Source organism: Dendrobates tinctorius, unplaced genomic scaffold (genome assembly GCF_039654945.1).
Source record: "Dendrobates tinctorius isolate UK_male_01 unplaced genomic scaffold, ASM3965494v1 ptg000032l, whole genome shotgun sequence".
Taxonomy (NCBI): Eukaryota; Metazoa; Chordata; class Amphibia; order Anura; family Dendrobatidae; genus Dendrobates; species Dendrobates tinctorius.
Window position 1 is genome coordinate 41,087,271 of NW_027361700.1, and position 25,317 is coordinate 41,112,587.

Sequence of the window (25,317 nt, forward strand, 5' to 3'; positions counted from 1 at the left end):
TAAGTTTACTGAGTGAACTGTTGCTATTTTTGCTATTCACCTTCATTTTTTCAGTTTAACTGTTTATCTCCCTGCGAGGAGTACCTTTATTATTAATTAAATTTTCTAACCCTTGCTCTGCCTCCTGTTTGTCACTGCATCCCGCAACCTGCTTAGACATATACAAAGGCTGATGTGTCATGCTAATATAATAAGGTGGCACGGGGTGCTCGTCATGGGCCAGTCCACTGAGGAACAGGCAGTGAGCTCCTCGGCCCCTTGCACGTAGAAAGACAGATAAAGTCCCGGTCCTGTAGCATAGTCAGTTACCTCTATCACCGGGTTGCTCTCCACACTGGAAACATGTTCTCAGATAAATCACAGGTCACGATTCTGTCCAAATGTTAGAAAATTTTAATGAACATGAGGTAACATGAGGAAAATAAAGTAATGCTTCCTGCGCTTTCCCTGCTTCTTCAACGAGGTATATGGCTCCCATCCGGATTTTGGGAACCAACAGTCCATCTGCAGTCACTCCCAGAGAACCTAGGCCCATCCACACTGCCCGGAAGTCCTTGGCAGCTAATGTCCACCCTGGACCGGGGTAACCTCTGCTCCTGGCATTGAAACATGTCCTGCCTCAGGCAAGCCTGCCTGGGCTCTGCTCTCAGAGCAGGAAATTCCTTCCACCCAGCTTGCTGGACCGCCCCCCTTTTTATTAACCCCTTCTATCCCTAAGTTAACTTTATACACTGACGTAGAGTATATAACACATTACACATCACATGAATAAAACAGCAATAAACACTAGGGTGCCCCATGGAATGTTCAGGAGAGAGGAGGTTTGTGAGGGTTCCTGCCACCTACTTACACTAGAAGCATAGAATCATAGAGTGTTAGAGTTGGAAGGGACCTCCAGGAGTACCGTGTCCAACCCCCTGCTCAATGCAGGATTCACTAAACCATCTCAGACAGATGTCTGTCCAGCCTCTGTTTGAAAACTTCCTTTGAAGGAGAACTCACCACCTCCCGTGGCCGCCTGTTCCACTCATTAATCACCCTCACTGTCAAAACGTTTTTTTCCAATATCTAATCTGCATCTCTTCCCGTTCAGTTTCACCCCATTGCTTCTCATGTTTCCATGTGCAAATTAAAATAATGATGATCCCTCTACACTGTGATATCCCTTCTGATATTTGTAGACAGCTATTAAGTCTCCTCTTATCCTTTAACTATTCCTCGTAGGACATACTTGTAGTTTGCAGTGCGCTCACCATCCTGGTCTCTTCTCTACATTTGCTCCAGTTTTTCAATGTCTTTTTTTAAATGTGGTGCCCAAAACTGAACACAGTATTCCAGATGAGGCCTGACCAAGGAGGAGTAGAGGGGGATAGTTACTTCACATGATCTAGACTCTATGCTTCTCTTAATACATCCTAGAACTCTGTGTGCTTTTTTTTCTGCTACATCACATTGTTGACTCATGTGCAGTCTGTGATCTATTAGTATACCCAAGTATTTTTTTTACACGTGCTATTGCTTAGTTCTATTCCTCACATTCTATAGATGTAATTTTCATTTTTCTTGCCAAGACGTAGAATCTTGCATTTCTCCCTGTTAAATACCATTGTATTAGTCGCTGCCCATTGTTCAAGCTTATCTAGGTCCTTCTGAATCCTCTCTCTAGTGTAAGCCATCCCTCCTAGTTTTGCACCGTTTGAAAATTTAATTAGTTTACCTTCATTTCCCTTATCTAGATCATTTATAAAAATGTTGAACAACACTGGGACCAAGAGAGAGCCTGGAAAGTTTGTATCAGTTGGGCACTTACCTCAATAAGTTAGGCGTCATTCACTTCAGTAATTTTGCATCAGTGTGTGTATGCCAAACCCAGCTCAGATAGTGTTTCATCCATGCATGTTCACTCATCACTAATCGCTAACTAAAAATATATTTCAGATGCATTTTTGTGTGATATTAAATGAAGTCTAAGGATAGGTTAATTCCAGCACATAAAAAAATATGTATCACATGGAAAAAAACGGAAAATGGAAATTATTTACGGTCTATGCACTGTTAAAGTACACTATGCCATACTATGCTATGAGAATATCGTTGACCATTTCCGCTATTAAATTACAGAACATTTTGGGGTTGAGATAGAAAATTAATTGGTTGTTATAGGGAACTTTATAAACTTTTTGTAATTATTGCATGTTAAAAAATAAATAAAAATAAAATGTATCATTTTTTGCAGTACCACTATTGGCTACTAGGTGGCAGTAACTAAACCACAAATGCCTAAATCAATCTTATGGTTGTGGATTTTTCACTTACAGAATTGCAGTTTTATTTTCTAGTTCATGAAATATTTTGGGGTCATACGAATTGTTAGCATTTGCCGCTGACCAAAACTGTGGTGCACAATCACACTACCACTTGAGCAGGAATGTTGCACAATTAACCAAAAATCTGGGTAAACATTTTTTGAGGGCTAAAAATTGAGGGATTTTTAAAAATTATCTTGGCGCTATGGACCTTTTCAGTGCTATTAGATACCTTAATAATAGTATACCAAGGTATTTTTTAAATTTAAACATACTGCGAATATAAATTTTTAATAAAAAATAATTGTTCAAAAATGTTATTTCATGAGAGTTATAGATTTTTTTGCCAATAAACATTAATTATGATCCTAGCCATGTCTAAAGCAAACCTAGGCATCGTTCACACCTCCTCAAAATTGATGTGACACATTTGCTGCCAACGTGTAACCCTGATAATAACCTATCATGAACATCGTTACCTTACCACAGTGGCACAGATTAACACATTTCAAGATCCAAATTCAAAATTTATATCAAGGTCCTCACTTATTATTTATTATCTTCTTTACAGAGGAAAACTGTCACCAAGTCTTAAGTGGCCAATGTTTGCCCCTATTTTATTCTCTCTGCTCCCCTGAGCATTCAGTTTCTTTTTTATTTTTTTAAGTCCGCCATATGGTTCCAGAGATATGGACCTTTTTTATTCAGTGGTTATTACTTTGGTCTAGGGGCAGAGCTCATATGCTTATAATGCTCAGCAGCTTAAAGACACGCCCCTGAGAACCCTCTAAACCACACCCCATTAATAAATGCCATAAAAATGAGCACTAAATAAAAAGGCCCATTTCTCATGAACCGTATGGCAGATTAAAATCCCCCCGACATGGAATACTCAGGGAAGCAGCAAGAATAAAAGAAGAGCAAAAACTGCCCACTTTTGACCTGGTGATAGATCCCCTTTAAGGACGAAGGGCACTTGTGTCCCATTGGACACCAGGACTGGCAGAGATTGCTACTTCTTTACCCCCTATAGCTATATCCATGAGTTTATAGCAGATTTTCTTGCCAAATGTACTATTTTCAGAAGAAAGAAAGGGTATGGAGGAAGTTTGGGTTAACCATAGTCATAGTCTATAGTCATAGAATCATAGAATCGTAGAGTTGGAAGGGACCTCCTGGGCCATCTGGTCCAACCCCCTGCTCAAAGCAGGATTCGCTAAATCATCCCAGTCATATGTCTGTCCAGCCTTTGTTTGAAGACTTCCATTGAAGGAGAACTCACCACTTCTCGTGGCAGCCTGTTCCACTCATTGATCACTCTAACTGTCAAAAAGTTTTTTCTAATATCTAATCTGTGTCTCCTCCCATTCAGTTTCATCCCATTGCTTCTAGTCTTTCCTTGTGCAAATGAGAATAAAGTTGATCCTTCTACAATGTGACAGCCCTTTAGATATTTGTAGACAGCTATTAAGTCTCCTCTCAGTCTTCTCTTTTGCAAGCTAAACATTCCCAAATCCTGCAACCTTTCCTCATAAGACAGGGTTTGCAGACCGGTCACCATTCTGGTCGCTCTTTTCTGAACTTGCTCCAGTTTGTTGATGTCTTTTTTAAAATGTGGTGCCCAAAACTAGTCATAATAGTACGCCGATGCTAGACTCCTTTTGTTTGGTGCGGGCTCTGGTGCTGAGCCCGCACTTTTCCGGGCACATGACAACTGATCTATACAGCTGACATGTGCCCGCAACAGCCGCGGGTGTAATCACTGTTAACTAGTTAAATGCCGCTGTCAATCTCTGTCGGCGGGATTTAACTCGCACTTAATGGAAACGCGTTGCTAATCCCGCCCATTGGTGATCCCGTCACACAATCACAGGTCACCAATTTGTTAGCATGACAACCAGAGGTCTGCAGCACACCTCTATGGTTGTTATTGCCAGATTGCTATGAGCGCCGCTCCGTGGTCAGCGCTCTTAGCAAGTGCATTTATGCTATATGCAGGCGATTTGATCATTGCCTATGTGTAGCAGAAGCAATCAAAGTACTGCAGCTTCTGCTCTTCCATGGAGACAATGGAAGCACGCAAAAAGTAAAAAAAAATATGTTTTTAAAAATATAAAAAAAATAAAAATATATAGAAGTTCAAATCAACCCCCTTTCGCCTCATTCAAAGTTAAACAATAAAAATAATCAAATATACACATATTTGGAATCGCCACGTTCAAAATCACCGATCTATCAATATAAAAAAATTAACCCGATTGCTAAACGGCGTAACGTGTGCCTTCCGTGTGCGCTTTTAAAGTCATATGGTTAAACTTGAAACAAATTGTTTCAATACTAGGCTCTGGTACGTATCCACATAGACAGCACACGGATCACACACGGATGGTACACACGGACACACGGATAGCACACAGATGTGACAAATGGACACATGGACACAGATATCTCCAGTACCGTTTTTTCTGGTACCGGAAATATCAGGATGTGTGAAACCGGCCTTAGCATTTAGTGAACATGGTTAGAAAAACAAAAACAATTGTGGAATTGCACTTTTTTTGCAATTTCACCGCACTTGGAATTCTTCCCATTTTCCAGTACATGATATGTTAAAACCAAAGATGTAGTTCAAAAATACAACTAGTCCTGCAAAAAACAAGCCCTCAAATGGCAACTTTGACCAAAGAATAAAATAGTTCTGGGAAGAAGGTGAGTGAAAAACAAAAACGCAAAAACAGAAATACTGCTGATTGTTAAGGGGTTAAAAGGTTTCTCTTTTTATTTGCCGCATATACAGCTCTGGCAAAAATCAAGAGACCACTGCAAAATTTTCAGTTTGTCTGATTTTTCTCTTTATAGGTATATTTTTGAGTAAAATGTAAATTGCTCTTTTATTCTACAAACTACTGACAACATGTCTCCAAATTTCCAAGCAATAAATTTTGTATTTATTTTCAGAAAATAAGAAATGGTCAAAATAACAAAAAAATGCAGTGCTTGCAGATCTCAAATAATGCTAAGAAAACAAGTTCATAATCATTTAGAAACAACAATACTAATGTTTTACCTCAGGAAGAGTTCAGAAATCAGTATTTTGTGGAATAACCATGATTTTTAATCACAGCTTTCATGCGTCTTGTCATGCTTGCCACCAGTTTTTCACACTGCTTTTGGGTGACCTTATGCCACTCCTGGTACAAAAATTTAAGCAGTTCCTCTTTGTTTGATGGCTTGTGACTATCCATCTTACTCTTGATTACATTCTAAAGGTTTTCAATGGGGTTCAGCTCTGGAGATTGGGCTGGCCATGACAGGGATTTGATGTGGTCGTCCTTCATTCACACATTGATTGACCTAGCTATGTGGCAGGGCGCATTGTCCTGCTGGAAAAACCAGTCCTCAGAGTTAGGGAACATTGCCTGAGCAGAAGGAATCAACCGTTTTTCCAGGATAACCTTGTATGCGGCTTGATTCATACGTCCTTCGTAAAGATTAACCTGCCCAATTCCAGCCTTGCTGAAGCATCCCCAGATCATCACAGATCCTCCTCCAAATTTCACAGTGGGTACAAGACACTGTGGCTTGTACACCTCTACAGGTCTCCGTCTAACCAATAGACAACCAGGTGTTGGGCAAAGCTGAAAATTAGACTCATCAGAGAAGATTACCTTACTCCTGTCCTCTATGGTCCAATCCTTATGGTCCTTTGGCAAACTTCAGCCTCTCCTTTGCTTCTCATTGATGAAAGGCTTTTTTCTAGCTTTACATGACTTGAGCCCTGCCTCTAGGAGTCTGTTACAAACTGTTCTTGCCATGCACTTCATCCCAGCTGCCATTCCTTTCGTAGGTCACTTGATGTCATCCTACGGTTGCTGAGTGACATTCAAATAAGATGGCGGTCATCCCGGTCAGTGGAGAGTCGTTTTTGCCCTCTGCCGGTCTGTAGCTTTGTTGTCCCCAATGTCTGCTGCTTGACCTTGTTGTAATGGACTTAGAAATTTTAAGGATGGAGGCAACATCATGCTCACTGTATCCCTCTGCTAGTAAAGCCAGAATTGAGCCCTTCTTTTCCTCGCTCAAGACTTTTCTATTCAACTCATTTGGCATGGTTCAAAGTTATTTTTCATTCCTATTACTTTTGGGATATTACTAGCACTTGTTTTGCCATCCAGCTTGTCCTATTGCAAAAGGATTGTGAACACCACAGCAGAGATTTTTATGCTTTCCTTCGTTAAATAAGATTTGGATCAGGTGATCACCTAATCAGAAGCACATTAAGTAGAATGATTTGTACTTTGTTTGGAATTTAACGGAGACTGGAATGGAATGGCTGTCAGACATGTAGAGAAGCTGATTTTTTTTTAAACTGTGCAGTGGTCTCTTAATTTTTGCCAGAGCTGTATCTATATTGATGGAGGTTTCTTTCTAACTCCATTCTTTTCATTAATACTGATATTTCCTGGACTTTACCCTGTGTGTGAGAATATTCTCTTCATGACAGAGGTATGATAGTTTGATAGGGTAAAATAAAGCCTATATTAGCATTATTAATATATGTGAGGATAATTTGAATTGATTCTTACTTGTATGAATTATGTATGTGGGAGTCGCAATAGAATTTTTTTGTAATATTCACTAACCCTTATTTCCCCAAAACTAAAGTATCATTATGCACAATAAGGTGCCTGAAGGGGCGGAGCATGACATACTGGTGCTCATTGAGTTTGTGTCATGCTCCGCCCCTTCAAGCCCTACATCAGACATTGCACATTATTGCAGTTTTACCCAGAGTGTTCCTTTAAAATTAACCCTCACCAGGTATAAAAGTGGACAGTTTTGGTCTTATTTTAATTCTGCTGTTCCTCGAAATATATATTTTTTTTGCCATACAGTACCAGAGGTATGAGCCCTTTTTATTTAGTAATAATTTTTATGGTTTTTGCCAACAGGGCGTTGCTCACAGGATAATGATGCAGAGCAGTCTAAAGACACACCTCCAGATTCCTGTAAGCCACGCCCCTTTGTTAAAGAGCATAAAAATTTGAACTAAACAAAAAGGCCAATATCTCTGGAACCGTATGGCGGATTTAAAAAAAGAAAAAAAGCTCTATACAGAGGGGAACAGTTGGAATAAAACCCCTTTAAAAAAATATCCAAATGCATACGATATGTTAGCATTACCAGTACCATCAGATGCCTTTTTCCCATTGTTCAATGCTTTCAAGTGTCCAATTTTCCCAAATAATAAAAGAGTGACTGATTTCTGTGCCCTCACTCAAATCTATATGTACAGCTTAGGCGTCATTTAATAACATCTCAGTTTCTATGCTACGGCCTACGAGTCTCAATAACCAGATCTATCCACACACATTTGACTGGAAGACAGACACATAATCATTCGGTGCTCAGGACGCTTTATCCGTCACATGACACCCGTGTCACTTGTCACCCAGAATCCGATGACTGCGTATAGTGGCGGGTCAGAGGCGACAGGAGGATGAATTTTATCTGGTGCTTCAGCAGAGACACTAGTGGCGGTGATTGGGGTGCTACCATAATATTGGCTCATTTTGCAAAATGGCTGAATGTTGAGTGTAGGTATCAGGTACACTTTAAGAAAGGACAAAAGATGTGAGGTAAAAGGTAGCGGTGTGGGAGAGTGTAAGAAGGGAGACATGAAGAGGAAAGAGGAGTGTGAGGAGGGGGGGAAGATGGATGTTGTGTTACTGCCGAACAGCTGCTGTTGGGATCAGTACAGAAAGATGCTGAGCTGAGGACGAGCGGACTGGTAATTAGTGATTAATAGGCACAGCTACTGGGATCACACACACCGCTCTGCCTGTCTGTAGTACATCGTACATAATTGTGTATGTATGTATGTGTATATGTACATATTTATATATGTATATATACTGTACATATATACATAATCACATTTGTATATATACACATTTTTGTATATTGTATTATATCCAAAAATGTATATTTTGTTTTTATTTATATATAATGTATTCTATACATATATGTGTATATACACCTTTCAGTATAAATGCACTATAGACACGCAGACACATAGGTAGCTCTGTGTGTGATCCCAGTTGCAGCAGATATATACTGTACATACGGTATATCTATGTGTATATATATAATATATATATATATATGCAGCTATTGTTGTGTGACCTGAAGCCGTAGGGGTTTTGCCTTGTAGCATGGGTGCTATGGGACATCTGGTTCGCTCCCCCTGCTGGTGTGGTATCACTTCAGCGCTGGTTGCCACAAGACGCTGCACCTGTAAGGTCAGGTACTCACTAAAAGGTTCCCCGTGACGTGGCAGTGGACTTCAAGCTGTCTGATTAGAATGTTACCTAAGAAACTCATGTTCAGTTTTATAAATGTTTGCTTAGCTGCAGTAGATCAATGCATGAGTCTTAGTTGTGTGGTCTTTGTCTTTTCTCTACAGTTACAGTATATATACGGTATACTGTACATATACTGTAACTATAGATTTATATAGAGAGGGAATTATATATATATATATATATATATATATATATATATATATATATATATATACAGCTCTGGTAAAAATTGAGAGACCACTGCAAAATTTTCAGTTTGTCTGATTTTTCTCTTTATAGGTATATTTTTGAGTAAAATGTAAATTGCTCTTTTATTCTATAAACTACTGACAACATGTCTCCAAATTTCCAGAAACACTAAATTTTGTATTTATTTTCAGAAAACGAGAAATGGTCAAAATAACAAAAAAAATGCAGCGCTTGCAGACCTCAAATAATGCTAAGAAAAAAAGTTCATAATCATTTAGAAACAACAATACTAGTGTTTTAATTCAGGAAGAGTTCAGAAATCAATATTTTGTGGAATAACCATGATTTTTAATCACAGCTTTCATGCGTCTTGGCATGCTTTCCATCAGTCTTTCACACTGCTTTTGGGTGACCTTATGCCACTCCTGGTACAACAATTTAAGCAGTTCTTCTTTGTTTGATGGCTTGTGACTATCCATCTTCCTCTTGATTACATTCCAGAGGTTTTCGATGGGATTCAGGTCTGGAGATTGGGCTGCCCATGACAGGGATTTGATGTGGTGGTCCTTCATCCACACATTGATTGACCTAGCTGTGTGGCATGATGCATTGTCCTACTGGAAAAACCAGTCCTCAGAGTTGGGGAACATTGCCTGAGCAGAAGGAATCAACCGTTTTTCCAGGATAACCTTTTATGTGGCTTGATTCATACGTCCTTCACAAAGATTAACCTGCCCAATTCCTGCCTTACTGAAGCATCCCCAGATCATCACCAATCCTCCAACAAATTTCACAATGGGTGCAAAGACACTGTGGCTTGTACGCCTCTCCAGATCTCCGTCTAACCATTAGACGACCAGGTGTTGGGCAAAGCTGAAAATTAGACTCATCAGAGAAGATTACCTTACTCCAGTCCTTTATGGCCCAATCCTTATGGTCTTTGGCATACTTCATCCTGGCTCTCCCTTGCTTCTCATTGATGAAAGGCTTTTTTCTAGCTTTACATGACTTGAGCCCTGCCTCTAGGAGCTTGTTACGAACTGTTCTTGCCATGCACTTCACCCCAGCTGCCATTTGCTCTTCCTTTTGTAGGTCACTTGATGTCATCCTGCGGTTGCTGAGTGACATTCGAATAAGTTGACGGTCATCCCGGTCAGTGGAGAGACGTTTTTGCTTTCTGACGGTCTGTAGCTTTGTTGTCCCCAATGTCTGCTGCTTGACCTTGTTGTAATGGACTGCCGTCTTAGAAATTTTAAGGATGAAGGCAACATGACGCTCACTGTATCCCTCTGCTAGTAAAGCCAGAATTGAGCCCTTCTTTTCCTCAGTCAAGACTTTTCTTTTCAACTCCTTTGGCATGATTAAAAGCTATTTTTTCATTCCTATTACTTTTGGGATATTACTAGCACTCGTTTTGCCATCCAGATTGTCCTATTGCAAGAGGATTGTGAACACCACAGCAGGTTTTTTTTATACTTCCATTCGTTAAATAAGATTTGGTTCAGGTGATCACCTAATCAGACTCACATTAAGTAGAATGAGGTGTACTCTGGTTGGAATTCAACTGACACTGGAATGGAATGGCTGTCAGACATGTAGAGAAGCTGATTTTTATAAAACTGTGCAGTGGTCTCTTAATTTTTGCCAGAGCTGCATATCTATATATTGTTTTAAATACATCTATATTCACTGTACATCTGAGTGATCAGACGTAGGAAGGACGTAATGTGACAAAATATGAGAGGTATTTATTCATTTGTGTGTGTGTGTGTGTGTATATATATATATATATATATATATATATATATATACATTCATATACACAGCTCACATTTTGTTGGATAGACTAAGACACGAAAAACCCCCCAAAAACATTGGTACACAAACACGTATCATTGGCGGATTGTTTATTTTTCACAGACAGAAATTTTTTCTTTTTTTTTTTCGATTAAGATATTTCCCGTATTGCACAGATCCCCAATAATGATACAAACAAACATCCCCCACCCCCTTACACATGGTATAGTCGTAAACACCGAGGTTAACATGACTCTCCCAGGCCCTTTAGGAGATATTGCAGACTGATCTGGCAAGGATGGAGTTAATGAAGTTGGCCTTCTCGTGAAGGGTGATGCAATGACAGGTCCCATGAGAGAAAGGAATAAAATGAGGAGACTTTTATTGGGTTAACACAGATGTGCCACAGTTGACCCCACTGACAGGGGAAGCCTTCCTGCGACTTTTTTCTCCTTTATTTACCTCCATAACCGATAATATATATATATGTGTGTGTGTGTATATATATACATATATATATATATATATATATATATATATATATATATATGCTTTTCATCTGGAAAATAAAATCTCAATTACAGTATATAATACACATCGTAAATGATAATAATGGAATATTACAACCTAGAACATCATAGCATTCGGTTATAATATTTCTGTAGCCCCATATTTTAAATACATTTGTGTGAGGAAAGCCCCTCAATATCTTATATACCGATATATTCACATTTTATATTGCCACAAAGTCTGCTTTGGTAATAAAAAGAATCTTAGTGGGTTATTTCCCATTTTGACTCTCATAAGGACTGTCCATTGACAATAAAGCCTTCCATTAGTCAACCCCTTAATACCATTTCTGTCTGATTTGCCTTGGTCAATGTCAGTGGTCTAAGGACCTAAAATGACCAACCTAAAGGGTAACCTCACCTGCAGAGTGGGGGCAACCATTGATAGGGCATTTCATTTTACAGCTGCCCCTATATAGATATAGAGAGATTGTCTGGTCAGCGACCTCTTATTAGCTAAAGTTGACTGGCTCCTGAATTGGACTGTTATGCCTTACTGTCATAGCAGGTGGATACTATGGGGTCATTGTGTGGATCCCAGGTAGAGGGCCCCACATTACGGACTACTTTTCTAGAATCAACTAATGGGAATACATCCACCAAAGTCCATCATTCTCAGAAATGTAATTGGTTTCTATGCTCACATGAAGAAGACCACAATGTCTATGCTCCAATTTATGCAGTAGACACTGGTCGTTAAGGCTTTCTAGTGGAAAAACAGGAATGTATGATATACATATAAGATTAATGCAGTAAATAAAAATAAATCCCAGCAGAGAAAAGTAATTTAGATTGTAGGAGAGGGGAAATTGTGTAATTGACATATAGTTTATGATATGACTGGTTGAATTACCTTATAATAGGGATCACATCAATATGAGGTCTGACAGGCTGGTGGATAGTGATATTTACTGTGTCAGCTCCATGTAATTCCATATATAGCAATAATTAGGTAGTTCTAAATATATTCTTCTCAACTTAATTTTTGGGAGCCGTTTCTTTTGGAAGGCTACGTCTCTCAGATTTGATTGGTTGTTCCAACAATCAATATTTCACGCCAACCACTTGATATTAGGACTGCGCATGATCATTGGTTAAATAGGGGGTTAACAGTAATGAAGATTACAATACGGGTATCTGATGCTCGGATGACCCCATCACTGATTGTGGACCTTAAATTCTTTTTGTGCCTTCAAAAGTTAACTATAGACCTTATTTTAGGATATGTATTTTTTTTGGAATTACACACGCATATTTGTAAAAATCTTAGTAAAATTTAGATATAAGTCCCTTTCCCAAGACCAACCAGAAGTAGACAGGGACACGTTATTCAGAAACTGAGCAACCTTTTAGGTCATGGCATAGTGTACCAGGATTATTTTAAAAAATGTGGGACAGTTCTGACAAATTCAAGGCTGTAGGCTACTATACACATGTAGGGGACCATCATTATTAATGGAAAATATAAAGATACAAAATGCTTGGATGATGGTGGATATAATGATGATGACACAACGAGTCCCAAATCACTTCCCAAAGACTAACAAATTGATTAAATTGTCATACGCAAGATATCAGCTATGAGGGATGGACAAGATGACTTGCAGTCAGCTGATTAACTTGGCTATACTTCAATCTTCGAAATTAAACTTCTGGATTACTTTGGTGTTTCCCTAAATTGGCCTAGTAGGGTTTTCAGAAGAATATAAAGTACATGGAGACAAAGTGCAGCCTCCAGACTTCTACTTTTGTAGTGTTCGGGAGAATCTATCAGTTCGTTTAATAGGATGATATCAATAGAGCATTTCTATTTGTGAGTATATTGAAGTGGTTTAAAATTCACATCCAACACATCACTTACACAGCTTTCTGTCCACTGTCTTCACAAATACACACACCACAATGGACCAGACCAAGGCACAGGAAGTCCATAAAAGGTAGACCCAATGTTAGCCCAATTTAGGCTATTCCATAGCCGTCAGCTCATATTTTCTTTAGCCCGAAGGAGAATATGGAGAGCTGCTGTGATAGTTATAGTCAGGGCAGACCTTCTGCACAAGTCTATAATCTGTTGTGTAAAATGAGACATAAACACAAACAATCTTGAATGGATGAGAGCATGTCCATGAGACCTTGCTACGAGTTTGCTGTTGGTGGCACGTCTTTGACGGATCATGAGGACATAAGCCTGTCTTAATTGCTTTGTCTACTTTTTCAAATTCCACTCGGCAATTAAAGATTTTTGATTCTTTAGCTTCTGCATACATCTGCTGCTCCAAGTCAAAGTCAAGGACTTTGGATGGTGGGACAAGACTAACAGAAACATTCCCCTGTCCTGTAGAGTTGTGAAGAAAGTAGACACTGAAGGACCCATTCCCATGATCCACTACTTTTCCTGTGATCAGAAGGTTGAGCTTTACTGTCTTGATATTGGAATAGAAGTCCCCCCAACCAAAGACTTTCTTGGCTCTTCCTGTAGACCTTAATACAGACTGACGTCGAATCCGAGCTGTAATAGGGGGTTCTGGATGATGACCCAACTCCGAAAGACTGTTCAGAACATCCCAAAATTCAGGAGAGTTAGAGAGAAGTTGAAGGACGGTTGAGTTAAATGGGCTTGAGCTGCGTGACCGAGATGGAGAAGATGATCGTCTCCTAGGAACTCGAGGTCTTGAATTGGACTTTGTATCTGACTGATCTTCATCATCTGGGTCACTAGAGGAGTCTTCTTGGCCGCAGATCACCTAAAGATGAAAAAGAACAAGACAATGACCTCTATCAGGAAAAATGACCTGAAATTGTGTCAAATCAAAGTAAGAGTATTTTCTTCCCTCACCCGTTGTTTCTTCTACAATGTCTTCTACTCTTTTTAATCTCTCTCCGCTCCTTTCCTTTATTGATAGACTCTCACCTGAAATCCCCAGCAGTAACAGATGCTACAGCTGATAATTAGTGATACTGAGTACTAATCAGTGTAACCAGTTTAATGAGAGTTGAGTAATGTGCATCCACCTGACCTATACCTCCTGGGTATCACAATGTCAAAGAGGTACTTGAAAAAAAAGAAACCACTATACAACTCACAGACTTTCTGTGGTAACTGCAGATGTCAAAAGAATGAGCTTTTAGCTATCGAGGGCACAGACTCTGAACCTCAGCATATTACACAGCTAGCATCTCACTTGCAGCATGACATTTGACGGCCAGTAGCAGATGTACACAATACATTTCTATAAGTGCATCACAGATAGCTACAATTTACAACATTCGAGACCCAAGAGTATGTATTAAATGACCTTGGTGGAAAGGACTTCCTAAAGGGGCTTCTTAAAGGGATTCATTTTTTAATACATATGGCCAATACTTGCAAAAATAATTTATAATTGTTTCCTTAGATATTTAGGACTACAGGGCCTATTCATCATTACTTTTGTGCCTTTATATAATTTTTTGTTTGCTCCATATTCATTTTTCATTTGTGCCTTTTTTAAATCACTCTTTTTTGTGTTCATCTGTTTTATTTTTAGGTGCGTCATTGTGGGGAGTGTTTGGGGGTTTCCAGATGTTTTTGCCTGATTTACTGTGACACTTTTCAAAAAGTCGCAAACATTTTGCTCTAGTTTACTTCATTTTTCAACTAGAGCAGTTTACAGAAGTTTTTTTTGCGAAGAGCACAACTTTTTGCGCTAAACACTCGCAAAACAGATTAAATACAAAAATAAAGACTATGTTTGACTTTGCACAATATTCACGGACGGCATGCACCATTTTGATAAGTTTGGCGCAAAAAACATCAGAGAATACCAATTGTTGCACACTGGTGCCTGAGGGGGCACTATGACAAAGGGGCTTAAGAACAAGACATCACGGCAGATGGTGGACCAACTTACAGATTTTCCATTTTGAGTTAGAGCTAGATAATCTTTTATTCCTCTGGAGAAAACATTACATTTTCTTCCCTAGCCTAAGGCAGAGAGTCTTGTTGGTACCCACTGGAACTCAGGTCATTCTAGCTAAGCCCTTGCCTATAGTAGGTGCTAAGTTTCCATTGCCCTAAAATCTGCAGCCCCCCATCAAAGACGTGTTACCTGATTAGTTCCCCCACACTCAATTAATATTAAAACCGTTTTAAACAGGACAGCTATATGAGTTTTTTACAGAGCCTGTTGCCCAATGACTGGGACATATGTTCTTATACATGTTAGTTAAAAAAATGTATAGAAAATTCAGGAAAAATAAAATCTAAATTGTAATGCATTTAATACTGTACATTTCTATCTATTTGGGGGCTCCATGAAAATATTACTACTGCCGGGAATTATACCATGGGGTGGCACGTAAACAATAGATTGTCAGCTTTGTAGGCAAGACAGGCTGTATGACTGCCAAATTATATGCATGGGTGAAATGGTTAATTTTTTAAGAAAAGGGGGGATAACCATGGTGACAGATACGTGGGGGCAGCTGGTAAATGAGCTATGTCCATAGGGAGTTATGTTGACTGAGAGCAACACACAAGATACACAAGAGTGAATCTTGATACAAAATAGCACAGGGACACAGACCCTTTAAGATCACATAGAAGAATATACCAGCCTGGTAAATCCTACCAGATGGCAATTATATTATACAATAGTCCTCCTGCAATGATGACAGTGACAAGAGTAAACCGCCTGGCATACACTAATACATGCTCACAAAATAATACAGATGTATAACCGAGCCTATAATGTAACAGATACATGAATGAGATCAGCCCAACACATGATCGTAAAACATAAATTCTAATATGCAATTAATTGCTACATCAAAATAGGCTCAGAACTGCAGATCAATGGTGAAAAGCTGAAAATATAAAATAATGAGGCTCGTGCTGCCTCCTGACGGCAGTGGATAATTAGTGACAATAGAAAAATTGCCAGATATTGGATTGCATAATCTCACAAGACAATAGTGGCCTGGAAAGTTTAATGAAAGCATCAAATGTTTTCCTGGGTTTTGGGCTATTTTAGTAATTTTCACCTTGGCAAATGCAATAGAGATTAACAAACTATCACCTCTAATGACTCCTATTGACGGATGGCCAGTGACAAGTTGAGGTATGGCAATGTATGGCAAACATGCCGTGTGGAGTGCATCTCAGCGTACATCACAATGTAGAGGATGATCCTTAAACCCTTCACAAATGAAAAATTATAGAATATCACGATGGACGTCAAGGAAAAAAAGAAGTCACAGCTACAAAATGGCAGTTACCGTAGAAGGTAGCATCTGCTAAATGAGCCCACAAACCCATGGAGACCATGGAGATGTTATATACAGCCATACAGTAACATGATTACATGGGAAAGTCAGCTTTCTATGAGCCTGTCCTGTGTATAGGAGATCTGTCTTAAGACTGTCTGAACTGGTTCAGCCTAAGGTCAAGCAAAAATAAGGGAGAAACCTTCGAAAGCTCCTTAAAATTGGTTCTCTCAATTCAATATTAGAAACCACATTATTCTCAAAGTCTGTACTGATATCCTACAATCAATAGGTCACTTGCTATAGCTAGCCACAACCTGTACCTCTGTGTCTCCAAGGGGATCACCTGAAATCAATAGGTCATAGTATGGTAGAACTTCCCAAACTTGTCCTCATCATCTAGACTACTACAACCTACACAGAAAATAGATATCTGGTCTAAATCGTAAATACGTCTCTTATGAGCCCAACTGGATTCTCCATTGGCAAAAGTATTTTACCCTAGAGGCCAGGTCAATGCGGATGGGTCATTGAAGGCCCAATGACATTGATATTTACCAGATCTAAACTGCATTCATATTTGAAATTGCGAGCTAATTTGTCCAGTGTGGAGTCATTCATAATGAATCACATTTCTCAATGGTTTCTGTCCCTACATAATACTAAGCATTTGACCTTTCTGTAATCTTACGAGGTCAAGACATGCACTATTTAATGAGGGTGGTCACTATGATCCACGTTCTCAAGTGATATATGGAAATGACCCACAAATCATAATTCTTGTTGAAACTTGTTAACATTTTTGGAATGTCTCTGGGTTTGTAACCTATGTGGTAGACTAATAGGATATTTTTTATTTTCTGTTAATGATCAATCTAATCAAGTCCATTATTTCATTACTTTATATGTAAGTGACCTGTGAAACCTCGTAGACATTAGGTCTCTACGATTTTATATGTAGCTATCACTTACCATGAAAAGACAACTGCAAACCTCTTCTACACAAGATTCTTCAACCCTTTAAAGATATCCATTTCAATTACATCTGACTGATCATAACTAACACTGCCCCTTTAACCTGTCAGAACCATGACCATATTTGTGGACCTTGGTTTCTACTTAGACTGACCTACAGACCCCCTATAAACATGCCCCAGTCATACACTGGATTTAAGTCAAGGTCCTACTCTCAATATGACACTATCCATGGATTTCATTCATAGCACTGGTATTTTATCTATTAACATACCACAGCTTGGTCTGTAGACCTTTGCTTCTTCACCAGAATGACCTTTTAGCCCAATAAACAGCTCCGATCATATAGAAGATCTCCATAAAAAAGAACAAAGGACCGTGATTTCATGCTACAATGATGATTTAACCCATGAAATGTCTAATACATGATACTGTCTCTTTAACTGATCAAAAAATGTCCTGATTTGTAAACCACCACTCTTACACCAGACCTTGTCATTAGATCTATCTGACTATACATAGAATTAACCCCTGAGTAGCACGTCCAGTTGAGTAGCGCGACATTACAAAGCCCCTTTATCTCATCAATCACGTCCTTGTGTTGTGGTATATTATCCAGCCTGTTTAACCTACTAAACAAGCTCTAGTCTGAAGCTCTATCTGTTCATCTACGAGACAGACTCTTTAACCCTTAAAGCAATTTTCTCACTTCAGACCCCTCTTGTTCTCTCCGACACATCCTGCCTTCCAGTATCCTACAAGAAAATGTATCCCAATATTACATTTTTTACTATCCGGAGCGTCCATCGTTGTTAACACATTGCATGCACGTCCTATCTCACATTTCCCACACGCCCCCTATATACTATCATATGTACATATACTATCATATTACGTGACTTTACCAGCAACAGGTAGACAGGAAATGTGAAACATAAGTCGCCCAGCTGATGGTTCCCCCCCATAATTAGCCAATCTAACCTTATAGCCATACTGGTAGGGATATAACGGCAGAGCAGCAGGTGTGATCACATACATATGGTATGGAGCGGGGGCACAAGATAGGGCACATAGGAGGGTGGAAGACACACCACATGTATGGGGTGGCACAGGCACAGACGTTCACCTTGGTGTACTACTTACCAGATAGATGCTGCCTTGAACCAGGAATATGAAGCAGCATTGTGTGAGCTGCATTTTGCTCAGAGTCTTGAGGCGTGCACTCACCTGCGTTCAGCATCCATGTGTATCCTGTGAATACACAGCTAGAGATACACAGAGCTTGGATGCTCCCTGACCACCTCACTTCTGCTACTCCCTTGCCTTGCACTTCTCTAGTCTCCCCCTCCCCTACATAGGTGGATGCACTCTTCTCGCCTCTACTTCTTTACTCTCTTTGACCATTACATTGGCTCTCTCTACTCTTCTTCTCACCTCTCTCCTGCTCTTAGCACTTGCTCTGTCTCTGCTGCCTTCTTCCACCTGCTGGCTGCTCTCCTTGCCTGACTGTCACACACCTTTCTCTTCTTCTCCAGCTCTCTCATTGGTTCATCCCTTCTCTGCTGGTCCCCTCTCTTTCTCAATCATCCCTCTCCTGCCAGGTCTAAAGCTCTCTCTCTTCTTCAGGGTCTGTCACCGCTCTTGACTTTCCCTCCCTCTTTCCTTGTGTCTTTCTCTCTATCTGACCTTCTATCTCCCTCCCTCTTTTTCTCCTCCCCTCAGACACTCTCCTACTGTCTGTCTGTCTCTCGTTTTACATACATTCTTCTATACCAGCTTCCCCCCTGTAGCCCACCTCTATACCTTTCCATATAGTGCCTGCCCACCCCTTCTCTTACATCTTCTGAGCATTCACCTACCAACCTCACTCACCTTCTCTCCAACCTTTTTCTATTTTGTAAATGCAGTCTACTCTTTTACCACCCACAGAGGTAGGCACTGTCTCTCTCACCCAAGGGTGTCATCCTACAATTATACCGACCCTAATAAATTCACATAATCCCCTTATAATAAGTAAAAGTGAATAGTATCTTACTCATTTTTTCAAACAGCTGCCAGGTTACCAATCCAGCATACCCACCTCTCCCCCATCCTCGCCCCTGTCGAATACTTTCCTGCTCAGTCTCTCTCCTGATTATCCATGTCTCTCTCTCTCTCTGCTGTCTCTCCTGCATTCACTGGGTCAATATGCCAGGTTAGAGACAAGGCTTTTCCAATTAAATTGATGTTTAGACAGACATTTTCATTCAATGCGTGTTAGTGTGCCAGGGAATAGAGGGGGGCACCGGCCACGACTGCGAGCCCCACACTCATACGTAATTTACAGTGAACAGACTGTGTAGGGTGACAAGAAATAGGGAAAAAGAGAAGTCATGGTGTGGCTTCAGGAAAATGTCTGGGCAATTGTAAAAAGTGTTTTAATATGGGGGACGTTATAAAAACATTACATGATGTAATAGGAGGAGATATAAGAAGGTAATAGGAGGAGATATAGGGGAGGTTATATGGAGTAATAGGAGGAAATATAGGGAGGATATATGGAGTAATAGGGGGAGATATAGGGAGGTTATATGGAGTAATAGGAGGAGATATAGGGAGGATATATGGAGTAATAGGAGGAGATATAGGGAGGTTATATGGAGTAATAGGAGGAGATATAGGGGAGGTTATATGGAGTAATAGGAGGAGATATAGGGAGGTTATATGGAGTAATAGGAGGAGATATAGGGGAGGTTATATGGAGTAATAGGAGGAGATATAGGGAGGTTATATGGAGTAATAGGAGGAGATATAGGGAGGTTATATGGAGCAATAGGAGGAGATATAGGGGAGGTTATATGGCGTAATAGGAGGAGATATAGGGAGGTTATATGGAGTAATAGGAGGAGATATAGAGAGGTTATATGGAGTAATAAGAGGAGATATAGGGAGGTTATATGGAGTAATAGGAGGTGATATAGAGAGGTTATATGGAGTAATAGGAGGAGATATAGGGAGGTTATATGGAGTAATAGGAGGTGATATAGAGAGGTTATATGGAGTAATAGGAGGAGATATAGGGGGTTATATGGAGTAATAGGAGGAGATATAGGGAGGGTATATGGAGTAATAGGAGGAGATATATGGAGGTTATATGGAGTAATAGGAGGAGATATATGGGAGGTTATATGGAGTAATAGGAGGAGATATAGGGAGGTTATATGGAGTAAGAGGAGGAGATATAGGGAGGTTATATGGAGTAATAGGAGATATAGGGAGGTTATATGGAGTAATAGGAGGAGATATAGGGAGGTTATATGGAGTAATAGGAGGAGAAATAGGGAGGTTATATGGAGTAATAGGAGGAGATATAGGGAGGTTATATAGAGTAATAGGAGGAGATATAGGGAGGTTATATGGAGTAATAGGAGGAGATATAGGGAGGTTATATAGAGTAATAGGAGGAGATATAGGGGAGGTTATATGGAGTAATAGGGGGAGATATAGGGGAGGTTATATGGAGTAATAGGAGGAGATATAGGGAGGTTATATGGAGTAATAGGAGGAGATATAGGGAGGTTATGTGGAGTAATAGGAGGAGATATAGGGAGGATATATGGAGTAATAGGAGGGGATATAGGGAGGTTATATGGAGTAATAGGAGGAGATATAGGGAGGATATATGGAGTAATAGGAGGAGATATAGGGGAGGTTATATGGAGTAATAGGAGGAGACATAGGGAGGTTATATGGAGTAATAAAAGGAGATATAGGGAGGTTATATGGAGTAATAGGAGGAGATATAGGGAGGTTATATGGAGTAATAGGAGGAGATATAGGAAATTTATATCGAGTAATAGGAGGAGATATAGAGAGGTTATATGGAGTAATAGGAGGAGATATAGGGGAGGTTATATGAAGTAATAGGAGGAGATATAGGGAGGTTATATGGAGTAATAGGAGGAGATATAGGGGAGGATATATGGAGTAATAGGAGGAGATATAGGGAGGTTATATGGAGTAATAGGAGGAGATATAGGGGAGGTTATATGGAGTAATAGGAGGGGATATAGGGAGGTTATATGGAGTAATAGGAGAAGATATAGGGAGGTTATATGGAGTAATAGGAGGAGATATACGGAGGTTATGTGGAGTAATAGGAGGAGATATAGGGAGGTTATATGGTGTAATAGGAGGAGATATAGGGAGGATATATGGAGTAATAGGAGGGGATATAGGGAGGTTATATGGAGTAATAGGAGAAGATATAGGGAGGTTATATGAAGTAATAGGAGGAGATATAGGGAGGTTATATGGAGTAATAGGAGGAGATATAGGGAGGATATATGGAGTAATAGGAGGAGATATAGGGGAGGTTATATGAAGTAATAGGAGGAGATATAGGGAGGTTATATGGAGTAATAGGAGGAGATATAGGGGAGGATATATGGAGTAATAGGAGGAGATATAGGGAGGTTATATGGAGTAATTGGAGGAGATATAGGGAGGTTATATGGAGTAATAGGAGGAGATATAGGGGAGGTTATATGGAGTAATAGGAGGAGATATAGGGGAGGTTATATGAAGTAATAGGAGGAGATATAGGGAGGTTATATGGAGCAATAGGAGGAGATATAGGGGGGTATATGGAGTAATAGGAGGGGATATAGGGAGGTTATATGGAATAATAGGAGGAGATATAGGGAGGTTATATGGAGTAATAGGAGGAGATATAGGGAGGGTATATGGAGTAATAGGAGGAGATATAGGGAGGTTATATGGAGTAATAGGAGGAGATATAGGGAGGTTATATGGAGTAATAGGAGGAGATATAGGGAGGGTATATGGAGTAATAGGAGGAGATATATGGAGGTTATATGGAGTAATAGGAGGAGATATAGGGAGGTTATATGGAGTAAGAGGAGGAGATATAGGGAGGTTATATGGAGTAATAGGAGATATAGGGAGGTTATATGGAGTAATAGGAGGAGATATAGGGAGGTTATATGGAGTAATAGGAGGAGAAATAGGGAGGTTATATGGAGTAATAGGAGATATAGGGAGGTTATATGGAGTAATAGGAGGAGATATAGGGAGATTATATGGAGTAATAGGAGGAGAAATAGGGAGATTGTATGGAGTAGTAGGAGGAGATATAGGGAGGTTATATAGAGTAATAGGAGGAGATATAGGGGAGGTTATATGGAGTAATAGGGGGAGATATAGGGGAGGTTATATGGAGTAATAGGAGGAGATATAGGGAGGTTATATGGAGTAATAGGAGGAGATATAGGGAGGTTATGTGGAGTAATAGGAGGAGATATAGGGAGGATATATGGAGTAATAGGAGGGGATATAGGGAGGTTATATGGAGTAATAGGAGGAGATATAGGGAGGATATATGGAGTAATAGGAGGAGATATAGGGGAGGTTATATGGAGTAATAGGAGGAGACATAGGGAGGTTATATGGAGTAATAAAAGGAGATATAGGGAGGTTATATGGAGTAATAGGAGGAGATATAGGGAGGTTATATGGAGTAATAGGAGGAAATATAGGAAGTTTATATGGAGTAATAGGAGGAGATATAGAGAGGTTATATGGAGTAATAGGAGGAGATATAGGGGAGGTTATATGAAGTAATAGGAGGAGATATAGGGAGGTTATATGGAGTAATAGGAGGAGATATAGGGGAGGATATATGGAGTAATAGGAGGAGATATAGGGAGGTTATATGGAGTAATAGGAGGAGATATAGGGGAGGTTATATGGAGTAATAGGAGGGGATATAGGGAGGTTATATGGAGTAATAGGAGAAGATATAGGGAGGTTATATGGAGTAATAGGAGGAGATATACGGAGGTTATGTGGAGTAATAGGAGGAGATATAGGGAGGTTATATGGTGTAATAGGAGGAGATATAGGGAGGATATATGGAGTAATAGGAGGGGATATAGGGAGGTTATATGGAGTAATAGGAGAAGATATAGGGAGGTTATATGAAGTAATAGGAGGAGATATAGGGAGGTTATATGGAGTAATAGGAGGAGATATAGGGAGGATATATGGAGTAATAGGAGGAGATATAGGGGAGGTTATATGAAGTAATAGGAGGAGATATAGGGAGGTTATATGGAGTAATAGGAGGAGATATAGGGGAGGATATATGGAGTAATAGGAGGAGATATAGGGAGGTTATATGGAGTAATAGGAGGAGATATACGGAGGTTATGTGGAGTAATAGGAGGAGATATAGGGAGGTTATATGGTGTAATAGGAGGAGATATAGGGAGGTTATATGGAGTAATAGGAGGAGATATAGGGAGGTTATATGGAGTAATAGGAGGAGATATAGGAAGTTTATATGGAGTAATAGGAGGAGATATAGAGAGGTTATATGGAATAATAGGAGGAGATATAGGGGAGGTTATATGAAGTAATAGGAGGAGATATAGGGAGGTTATATGGAGTAATAGGAGGAGATATAGGGGAGGATATATGGAGTAATAGGAGGAGATATAGGGAGGTTATATGGAGTAATAGGAGGAGATATAGGGGAGGTTATATGGAGTAATAGGAGGGGATATAGGGAGGTTATATGGAGTAATAGGAGAAGATATAGGGAGGTTATATGGAGTAATAGGAGGAGATATACGGAGGTTATGTGGAGTAATAGGAGGAGATATAGGGAGGTTATATGGTGTAATAGGAGGAGATATAGGGAGGATATATGGAGTAATAGGAGGGGATATAGGGAGGTTATATGGAGTAATAGGAGAAGATATAGGGAGGTTATATGAAGTAATAGGAGGAGATATAGGGAGGTTATATGGAGTAATAGGAGGAGATATAGGGAGGATATATGGAGTAATAGGAGGAGATATAGGGGAGGTTATATGAAGTAATAGGAGGAGATATAGGGAGGTTATATGGAGTAATAGGAGGAGATATAGGGGAGGATATATGGAGTAATAGGAGGAGATATAGGGAGGTTATATGGAGTAATTGGAGGAGATATAGGGAGGTTATATGGAGTAATAGGAGGAGATATAGGGGAGGTTATATGGAGTAATAGGAGGAGATATAGGGGAGGTTATATGAAGTAATAGGAGGAGATATAGGGAGGTTATATGGAGCAATAGGAGGAGATATAGGGGGGTATATGGAGTAATAGGAGGGGATATAGGGAGGTTATATGGAATAATAGGAGGAGATATAGGGAGGTTATATGGAGTAATAGGAGGAGATATAGGGAGGGTATATGGAGTAATAGGAGGAGATATAGGGAGGTTATATGGAGTAATAGGAGGAGATATAGGGAGGTTATATGGAGTAATAGGAGGAGATATAGGGAGGGTATATGGAGTAATAGGAGGAGATATATGGAGGTTATATGGAGTAATAGGAGGAGATATATGGGAGGTTATATGGAGTAATAGGAGGAGATATAGGGAGGTTATATGGAGTAAGAGGAGGAGATATAGGAAGGTTATATGGAGTAATAGGAGATATAGGGAGGTTATATGGAGTAATAGGAGGAGATATAGGGAGGTTATATGGAGTAATAGGAGGAGAAATAGGGAGGTTATATGGAGTAATAGGAGATATAGGGAGGTTATATGGAGTAATAGGAGGAGATATAGGGAGATTATATGGAGTAATAGGAGGAGAAATAGGGAGATTGTATGGAGTAATAGGAGGAGATATAGGGAGGTTATATAGAGTAATAGGAGGAGATATAGGGGAGGTTATATGGAGTAATAGGGGGAGATATAGGGGAGGTTATATGGAGTAATAGGAGGAGATATAGGGAGGTTATATGGAGTAATAGGAGGAGATATAGGGAGGTTATGTGGAGTAATAGGAGGAGATATAGGGAGGATATATGGAGTAATA

General features: G+C 39.6%; 1 protein-coding gene across 1 annotated transcript; it reads right to left on the minus strand.

Moving 5' to 3' along the window:
- Window positions 1-10,749: 10,749 nt before the first annotated feature.
- On the minus strand, window positions 10,750-19,232 carry NXPH3 (neurexophilin 3). The gene is made up of 2 exons (XM_073572830.1): window positions 18,586-19,232; window positions 10,750-13,967 (listed from the first exon to the last, which is right to left on the minus strand). Exons 1-2 carry the CDS (start codon window positions 18,637-18,639, stop codon window positions 13,218-13,220), a joined length of 804 nt encoding a protein of 267 aa, XP_073428931.1. The 5' UTR covers window positions 18,640-19,232; the 3' UTR covers window positions 10,750-13,217.
- Between the last annotated feature and the right edge of the window lie 6,085 nt (window positions 19,233-25,317).

Excerpts from the sequence above, each read along its gene's own strand:
- NXPH3 (XM_073572830.1), bottom strand. The coding sequence starts at position 18,639 with ATGCAGCTCACACAATGCTGCTTCATATTCCTGGTTCAAGGCAGCATC. Across the intron at positions 13,968-18,585 it reads TTCAAGGCAGCATCTATCTG|GTGATCTGCGGCCAAGAAGA; the intron begins GTAAGTAGTACA and ends TTTCATCTTTAG.